Raw genomic sequence first — 9,928 nt, forward strand, 5'->3', positions numbered from 1 at the left:
AACAAATTTGCAGTTATCGCACCGCTAAACGTCAAAATGGTGCGCCATATTAGCCCAAACGAACAGTCGGATCACGTTCACGGTTATTTTTGGTCGTTTTACAATTTGTTGACGTCTGTCAGTCGTTGCAGTTACCGAATTTCGTTCGCTAAGTGAAACGTAAACATGATGCAGTTATCGAACGTCTACTGTATTTGTATATGTTTCAAACCGCATTGTATTAGAATCTGCCATTCTCTGGTTTCGTGTACAAAATAACAAGTTTTGCATGTTTGTCACAAGAAAGTTTTGACTTTTGGCGAAAACCACTAAAATATCACACCAGTTGCAATGATTGTCAATACAGTAGACGTTCGATAACTGCAACATGTTTACGTTTCACTTAGCGAACGAAATTCGGTAACTGCAACGACTGACAGACGTCAACAAATTGTCAAACGACCAAAAATAATCGTGAACGTGATCCGACTGTTCGTTTGGGCTAACATGGCGCACCATTTTGACGTTTAGCGGTGCGATAACTGCAAATTTGTTGCACTTACCGGACCTGCAGTTAAAAAGCATTGCAGTTAAACCGTTTGCACCGACCGAACGTCTACTGTATCAGGTCGTTGCCTATCGTTGTCGTTTTGATATTGAACGGCCTGAAGTGATAGCCCTAATAAAAATGTATTATATACTGGCGATTGGGTGAATGATTGTATCATTCCGTTTATGATCAAGATGATAACCCGAAAGGGTTGTTAAGCACGTTGTATCATATTTTTCTATTAGGGAGTGAGGATGGTGCAATATCAGTAGTCAACTGACAAGACTGATATTATGCAACTCTGGACGCAACCAGTCACACCCAAATTTTGCACAGTTGTTTTGAACGCTTATATAGGTGGAAAAAGATTTGCGTCGGGTTGATAGATAAAATTTTAACTTTTCCATACAACGTTGACCCAGCCTACTATTCTTATTCATCCATTTTTGTAAATTATCGGTCCATGTTCGGCAGACTGCGTGCGATTGCTGGAGAAAAGATAAATATGTTATCAAAAAATTCTTACGAAGAAGAAAATGATATCAACCTCTCGTTTCGGAGGAGCTCACAACATTCCGATATGAAACAGCTCGAGATAAAAATAGAACATTCAGCACAAATTATGTATGGCTTTCATTTTTTCGACGCTCCATTACTTGCCAGCGTCGATCCGGCGTGATTTTTTTGTTTAGTTTATCTTTGAGAGAAGTGGATCATTATTGCTTCCCGGTAATCGACCACACATATGGTTATGGTTTAGTCGTTGCGTCGGTTGCGCGGTTCGCGAGTGTTAGCGTGAAGTACATTCTTGATCACGCTTTTTGTCCATTTTGGTCATTTTGGTTGGCGTGCCGGTCAGGATGGGTCGGGATCGTTTGAACTCTCTTCTAAAGGTATGTTTGTCCGTTATAAAGTTTTTACTAGAGTTTTTAAAGATTTGAAGTGAGTTTCGTTGCAGAAACGCGAGTTCTTGGAATCTCTGGAGAATCTTCCCCAACAGCATGAGTACAAAACGCTGCTCAACCAAAAGCAAATCATTCAGGATCTCAGCCAAGTGAGTGTGCTTGCATAAGTTGGAAATGTTGTTGCCATAGAATCCTAATGCGATCGTTTCAGTTCTCGAAAATCTCCCACTGGATCGGTGACTTGCAGCAGAATGTTCTGGCCATCGAGGAAGAGCTAACAGGCCAAGGTTCAATCAAGGCCAGCCAAAAGCTCGGCGATAATGCAACTCTGTGCCACAAGATATTCAACGCTGTCAAGGGACTGCAGGCAGATTTGGAGAACCTGAGGCAGCAGAAAGATGAGGAGAGTGGAGAGCCAAGAGAATGCGGTGATCTAGTTAGCATGGTGCGCAGCACACAGTTTGAGAATGTGAAAACCGCCTACTTTGAGGCGTACTGGAGGTTTCATTCGTTGGTGCAGAATTACGAGGAAACGGTCAGGAAGCGAAGACCTGTAGGTCGGTGTGACTTCACCTAAGATCCTCCTAAGTCCTTCTTATCTTCTATTATTCGTAGAGTCATCGCATCAATCCCTAACCTCGCCGTCACCATGTGACACTACACAGCCCACAAATCCTCCGGATTACGACGTCCTAGATTCTAGCCAGCATCCCTCTCGACGCCACTCCCTAGACGAGCAGTTTAATCTCCCAAAATCGGCCACAATTCTCATCGGGGAGCACGAAACCGCAACCGAAACCCTCCAGGCCGTTGAGGAACGCCACGAGGAGCTGCAGGCGCTGGAGCGAACGCTCGTCGATATGCGGGATCTGTTTGTGCTGTTCTCGACCCTGGTGATGGAGCATGGCAGCATGCTGAATCTGGCGGAAACCAAAGTGCAGGATGCGGCCCAACATGTGGCCACCGCAGCAGCGGACATCAAAGAGGCTCACTACTACTATCGGAAGGTGGGCGGCCGGAAGTGGCTTTGCTTCGATGTGACTTGTGGCTTGCTGGTGCTGTTGGCCTTTTTGGTGGCGATTGCTATTTATTTGGCGATGAAGAAGTTCTTGTTTTGAACGAAATATGAGTTTTTGTTGAAGATTATATTTGGCGAGAAAAGAAATCCATAGCTTTGGAGGAATGGACTACATGTCTTTTCAAGTAACCAGAAGTACAGATAGGAGGACACTTTTTGGGGTTAACCCGTAAACACCCGGGACGATCTTTTTTTGGTAGAAATTGCAGTATCATCTTTGTTTTCAAACATTTTATTCTGGAGTCTTTTTTATAGGCAAGGGGTATTAGTTGTGTTAAGAAATATATGGTATCTTTCCCCTTTACACCTCCCCCTTTTGCGGGTAGCTGAAAATACATGGCTTTTTGTATCTTTTCATGAGTTCTACATATTTTTGCTCAAATCTCATCGTTTTGCTGATTATCAACAGTTTTCACTGATTTATGGTTGAAGTTGAAGGCCTCCAAAGTATTCCAAAGTTTGCGTCACAAATCCAGCACACTAAACCAAATTTTATACACGATGAATTTTCGCAGAACCTTGTCTATGGTACTCAAAAAGCTACAAAGCACCACTAGAAAATTCGTGGTACATGAGTTGGGTGATCAAGGTCATCCAAACTACTCTGGAATTCATTTTTTTAAGATCTACAGGATTTACCATCATCTCAGTTCACTCCGTTCAAGAAATTTAGTCACGATGATGATCATTTGTCCTCGCCATCTTGTTCGCTATACTACGAGCAACTCCAAGAATTTCCTTAAGGCATTTATTCAGAAACTTCTCCAGGTATTCCTTCAGAAATTCCTCAAGGGACTTGTCCAGGAGTTTCTCCTTCGTGAATTCTTCCATGGGCATCTTGCATGGTTCAGATTGTTTTCTTTTTCAGGGTTTGTTCCAAGAAATGTTTCAAGAATTCCTCCCACGATTCCTTCAGATTTTTTTACGAATACTTTTGCAAATGTATGGACGAATTCCTTCAAGAATTTTTCCATAGCTTCCTTCCTTTCATATTTTTTCCTAAAGAAATTCTTCCAGGAATTTGTTAAGAAAGCTTTCCTGGAATTTTCTAACGAACTTTCAAATATTTTTTGTCGAAAGCGAGCAGAGTTGTTGAGAACGCCTTTGGGCACTTGAAGGCACGTTTCCGAAGAATCGGCAAGGGTTTGGACAACAGTATTGATTAAGTGCCACTCATTGTGAAGTGCTGTTGCTGTTGCACAACTTTTTGAATGTAAACAATGATAAAATCAACCAGCATTGGCTTCAAGAATTGCGCGGTTATGAAAGTACGCGAAAACAAGCACCTGAACAAGTCGTTACGATCACAGATTCAAATCCCACTGCGCAGAACATTCTAGATGCAATTGCAACGTATTTAGGGACAGCCAAGGGCTGAAAGTCTCTCTAATAAAGACAAATCAATCAATCAACGTATTTAGGTACTTTTTTTTTATTTCGGCTGTACTGCATTAGGACTGTTACGTAAATTTTATCGCCTCAATTATCTTTCCAAGTAACCACAAGCAATATATCATTGCACGAAATAGACTGAACATCAACCTTAATGCGAAATGCAGTAATTCCACACTTGTTATGCAGTAATGCCTTAGATTGGCATTATCAATGTATTGATGCATTACATTTTTCTTTACATTAGGGTACATTAAAAGGTGATATACGATAATTCAATAATTCAACACTGCAAAAACTGAATAAATGCAATGTGCAAGCTAGCAAAGATTGCTCTAACAATACAATTATAAAAGCTGGACTCTAATGGTAAACGAATGAAATCAAGAAGAGCGAACATGAACAACTTTACGGTCAACTCTAGCGGTCTTCAACACTTCTGGTGCCACTCCCGACCAACTTAATCCCCGTTTGAATCACTGATCGACGACTTTCTTCAGAAAAATCTTGAAACCACAATTAGAATACAGTGAGGATTCGCTCGTTGGGTCACGACTGCGCCCCGATTAGCGAATCGTGTTCGTACGTTGGGGCCAGAGCCGTAGCGTGGTCCCATGGCGCCCTTGGCAAGCCTCCAGATTGGCGCCCCGCGACATTGTTAATTTGCTAAGTTTGTAGTTATTCATTTTTTTCAAAGTTTAGAAGTTGCACTTAGTGTTTCTAAAAAACAATTTCCCCCCTTTTTACCCTTCTTACACCCATAAGAAGGGTATAAATATCGCTCGAAAAACCGACTTTCAATCCGAGGCCCGGAGGGCCGAGTCTCATATACCAATGAACTCAGCTCGACGAACTGAGCAAATGTCTGTATGTGTGTGTGTATGTGTGTATGTGTGTATGTGTGTGTGTGTATGTGCGTTACAAAAAAAAGTCACGCACGTTTCTCAGCCGTCTCTCAACCGATTTGAGTTCTCTTGGAAGCAAATGAAAGCTACTACATCCTAGTAGAACGCTATTGAATTTTATTTTGATTGGACGTTTGGTTACCAAGATATCTCTCGAAGAGTACTTATGAGTCATATATCTAAACTTTTTAAAATTTTTGACCAAGTGTATCATAATAAATATTTCGGCCGTTTGTCAATAGATTTTTGTTCTCTTGGCACCAAATGCAAGATACAGCATCCTAGTAGATCGCCCAGAAAATTTATTTCGATTGGACATTTGGTTACAGAGATATCTTTCGAAGAGTACTTAGGATTTATACAACTAAACCTTTTGAGAATTTTGACCAAGAGTATCATAATAAATATCTTAGCCGTCTGTCAACCGATTTCGGTTATCCTGGCACCATATGAAAGCTACAACATTCTAGTAGAACCCTACACAATTTCATTTGGATTGGGCATTCGGTTACCGCGATATCTTTCAAAGAGTACTTGGGAGTAATACAGGTTAACTTTTTGAGAGATTTTTGACCAAGGGTACCATAATAAATATCTCAGCCGTCTGTTAACTGACTTGGGTTCTCTAAGCCCCAAATGAAAGCTACAATATCCTTGTATAAGGCCCTGAAATTTTATTTCGATTCGACATTTGATTACTATAAGATATCTTACGAAGAGTATTTCAATAAATTCTTTTTTATTATTATTATATTTACTTGTTATCTTGTATTAGTTTTTGATCAGTCTATGGGAAATTATTTTTATATAAATAATGTTGACCTCATACAAAGTGTATACTAGCAGGTTATTGTTTTCAACAAAATTATAAATAACAAATTACAAATACACAGGAATTCTATGAAAACTAACAATATGTTAAATGAAAGCTTTGAATTTATATATTGTGGGAAAAATGCAAGAACCGGACAGCCAAAATAACTAGCTAATGCCAAAACCGATCAACTGACTAGATACATCATTTTTGTCCTTTCTTCACCATAACCATGAAAAGCATTTCGGAGCTAATTTATTCGATTGATTAAGAGATATTAGACAAAGTGTATCTAACTGATTTTCTTACCCATTTGTTAATCGATTCAAGATCTTTTGGCAGTTAACAAAAGATACAATATTCTAGAATATGTAAGCTATTTTGTAAACATTCCATACAAGATTCTAGGAGGTGTCTGACATTTCTGGTAGTTTAGTCCCTGGTCCATTATGCTATTTTGGAAACCAATCCACTAGATGCCAAATCCACAATATTTTTTAGAACTTTTGTTCAATTACACACAAAAAAATATGTTAAATACAAATAATACAACAATAATTTTAATAAGTGTAAGAAGGGTTCTGTTCACCATAGGTGGATTAAATCGGGTTTTTGTCTTCTTATAACGTTTTCCATTCGTGTATTTTTTTTTGAATTTCAGTGGGAGTCACCCAACAATTTTCCGAAACTGATTTTTTTTATACGAGTATAAGTACGAACAGAACAGATTTATAACATAAATTATGCATAATTTTCTTCAGCAAATCTTACAGAATTTTTAAAATTTTTGTTTCTGGATTTTTCAATTGGATTTTGTTCTCAAAAATATTTAATAGAGTTTTAGGGGTTGAGGATTCCAAATGATGTATTTTATAAATTTTCGGCGATTAGTTTAATATGCTCCACCAAAATTTTCCAATAACTTCACCAAAGATGTGTTCTGAAATTTTTTTTAAGCATTTCTCAAAAGATCTGTAAGCAAATGTTCAATTGTTCAGTAATCATTAGACAAAACATGGACATGGTTGAATACCAGGAGAAATTTTTAAAGGAATCTCTACATCAATTTTTGTTGAAATCTCTGGAAGAATTCCCGCTGGAATCACGAGAATAAATTATGCTAGAATCTCTGGGGGAATTCCTGCAGAAATTTCCGGAGGAATACTTGATGAAAATCCGGGAGAAATTTCAGCAAGAATTGAGGGGGTTAGAAGCAAAGGGGTGTAAGTGATAAAAACCCACTTTCGAGTAAATGAGGTTCAAAGTTTTTGACCAATTTTTCATCACATACAAAATGTATGAAGCTTCAAAATCAACCCAATTTTCTCTGATTTATTGTATTTTTTTTCAATCATCGTAGAAACAATCTTAAAAAAGTTCCTGAAAGCTTGAAATCTGAAAAATTTTATGATATGCTCAAAAATGATCAAAATGGTCACTTACACCCCTTTGATTCTGGGCCCCTCAATTTCAAATGAAATTCATGGACTAACTCTTGAAGGAATTGCAGGCACTGTTCATGAAGAAATACTTGATGGAATGTTAGAATTTGTAGAGAATAACTTTTGGAAGAATTTCTGAAAGAAAACATGGAAGAAATCTCTGAAAAGGTTACTTGAGTAATCTTTGGGGAATTTAAAAAAAAACTAGAAGATTTTATGAAGAAATCCCAGGGAAAAGTGCTGAAAGAATCCACGGAAGGCTTCCAAAATAAACCGTAAGAAAAATTTTGGATGAAATCAATTGCAGGTTTTCCAATGAAATACCTACCTGGAGAATTTCCTGAATGAATTCCAAATTTATGATTTTCTGGAGTAGTTAATAAGGAAATTCATGGGAGGTTTTCTACCGGAATTCTACCAGAAATATATGGAGCAATCCCTAGTGAGCATGGAATAATTTCGGAAGGTATCAATGAAAGTTTTTCTGATCGATGTAATAGACATTTTTTTACAAAGGAATCTATAAATGACTTTCTGAAGGAAACTTTGGTCGAATTTCTAAAGAATTCCATAGAAGACTGGAATAATTTTCATAAAGAACTCTTGGGATTTCTAACGGAACCTATGCAGTATATTCCAGAAGGCATCCATGCAGGAATTACTGACAAAATCTATTGAAGAGTTTCTAGGCACCTAATCATTAAATACATTTTTGCAGGAATCACTATACGAATTCCAAAGAAAATTTTGGAACTCTGAAGAAGTTATGGAAGATTATTCAATAAAATCCTTGGAAAAAAATATCGAGAAGAAACCTTTGACTAATTTTTGAAAAAAAAAAACTTCTAGATAATAATGATAGGAAGATAAGAATGTGCTTTTTTGTTTTGAGAAACTATTTTAGTTTTTCAATGAGCAAAACAAAATCAATAAACTTTCCAGGGGGAACGACACTAGTCTTGTCAAGCCGAAAAACCCCAAGGAAAAGCCGAAAAAAACCGGTAAAACCCGGAAAACTTTTGCGGGTTTAAGGACAAGGTAATTGGGATTACATAGCTCAAATTTTCTAGAGCACCGTTTTTTGGAACCGTTGAACGGATTTGGATGAAAATGCATCACGCTGTTGACAACCACTGAACAATTAGCTTGATGCATTTTCAGCCTTATCATTTCAACGGTTCTAAAAAAACGGTGCTCTAGAAAATTTGAGCTATGTACTCCAAATACCTTGTCCTTAAGCGACTTTATTAGGCTTTTTCCAGCTTCTTTTGAGGTTTTTTTGGCATAGCAAAACTAGTGTCGTTCCCTCTGGAAAGCTTATTGATTTTGTTTTGCTCATTGAATAACTAAAATAGTTTCTTAAAACAAAAAAACACATTCTTAATCGTCTAAAAAATCTAAATTTTTGAGAATACGGAAGGACATAAAACACATGATCTATCTTAGATACTGTAAATAATTAAATCTAATTGATTACATTCCAGAAAACAACAGCATAATCCAGTTTCCTTCTAGCCTTAGGCCTTTTCGGCGCCCCTCTGTAGCTGGCGCCCTTGGCGGGGGCCAACCTGGCCAACCGCACGCTACGGCTCTGGTTGGGGCAACTGACAACTGATTAAAATGCTGTAGATATAGGATACTGCATGATGACGTCACGAAGCCGAGCACTGACAGTTCAGCGAGCTTGTTTACATAGACTTAGTCTCTGGCGGAGATCCGGCAAAACTGTTTTTCGATACAATTTCAGTAAAACGGTAATTAGACGGTTTGTTTTGTATTTATTAGTAGAGTTGAATATAATCGATATTTCCGTATCATAATGGTTTCGGGAAACGTAAATTTAATTTACGCCGCTCGTTAAAAATTCTAACACCTTGTAAACAAGCTCGCTAAACTGTCAGACAAAGTGAGGTTAGATCAGGTGCTTGCAGTACCCTATACGCAAGTGACGAGAAATACACGAAACACTTGCATACTTGCACAAACGTTCTGTATATAGGAGCTGCGATGCGACGGCGGTCAGACGTCAAACTCATTTTGACATCGATTTTGACATTGACAGTGCTTTTAGTTGGGTTTTGCCCCAACCAGTGAACATTCAACTATCGAGACAGCCCATCTAACGAGCCGCCAACGAACGAGTCGGGACTGTATGATCCGTGTGCGAAGGGTTTTTAATTTTCTTATTCTGATTAGATGTCTTCTAAATTGCATGATGTATTCATCAGTGATTTATCAGAATGTGATTGCAGGGATTACCTACACACTACGAAAAAATCAAAATTACTCGTGACGTAAATTTACTGCACAGAACGTAAACAGTTTAATGACGTAAATTTACAGGTCTTTTGACTTAATTATACGTCATTCTTGTAAAATTAAGTTCAAGGTGACGTAAACAATTTGGGAATCGTGAGTCATTACGTTTCATATGACGAAAAATCCAGTTTAATGTGACTGAAAATTACGTCACTTGGGCGTTCAAATTTACGTCATATGTGTCGCTTTTATAGCGCTGTTTGCAGTTCAGAAGGAATTTTTCGGCCTATCTTGATGCATGAGAAATTACTTGCCTGAATCGCCTAAGAAACCGTTTTCTCCGATCACAGTACGCAGTTGCGAAGAAATGACAGTTCAAATGGCAGTCACCGTGGAAAGTTTCTGCCAGGAACCGGTCAAGAAGTTTCTTGAGCGATTCCTTTCGAACACCAAACCAGGCTTATATGTGCATCCAAAGTGACGCAAAATTTACATGTTTTTTCAAGTGTGTACATATGACATAGTAGTTTTGCCCTCTACTGTAATGATTGAGACAAAAGAACAGTTTCCTTTTAGTTAATGAAATATCTGTTGTTATCACCGC

The 9,928-nt window shown here is 38.1% G+C and overlaps 1 protein-coding gene across 1 annotated transcript; it reads left to right on the forward strand.

The window, feature by feature from the left end:
• Positions 1-1,102: 1,102 nt before the first annotated feature.
• LOC109406849 (syntaxin-19-like) lies at positions 1,103-2,558 on the forward strand. Its single transcript, XM_019679845.3, has 4 exons — positions 1,103-1,422; positions 1,488-1,583; positions 1,646-1,991; positions 2,050-2,558. Exons 1-4 carry the CDS (start codon positions 1,390-1,392, stop codon positions 2,550-2,552), a joined length of 978 nt encoding a protein of 325 aa, XP_019535390.3. The 5' UTR covers positions 1,103-1,389; the 3' UTR covers positions 2,553-2,558.
• The last annotated feature ends 7,370 nt before the right edge of the window (positions 2,559-9,928 follow it).

Source organism: Aedes albopictus, chromosome 1, assembly GCF_035046485.1.
Source record: "Aedes albopictus strain Foshan chromosome 1, AalbF5, whole genome shotgun sequence".
Lineage (NCBI taxonomy): Eukaryota > Metazoa > Arthropoda > Insecta > Diptera > Culicidae > Aedes > Aedes albopictus.

What these genes read in the sequence shown, in the direction of transcription:
- LOC109406849 (XM_019679845.3), top strand. Translation starts at nt 1,390, where the DNA reads ATGGGTCGGGATCGTTTGAACTCTCTTCTAAAG. An exon ending in TCATTCAGGATCTCAGCCAA is followed by an intron (nt 1,584 to 1,645) that starts GTGAGTGTGCTT and finishes CGATCGTTTCAG; the next exon opens with TTCTCGAAAATCTCCCACTG. An exon ending in CAGGAAGCGAAGACCTGTAG is followed by an intron (nt 1,992 to 2,049) that starts GTCGGTGTGACT and finishes TATTATTCGTAG; the next exon opens with AGTCATCGCATCAATCCCTA.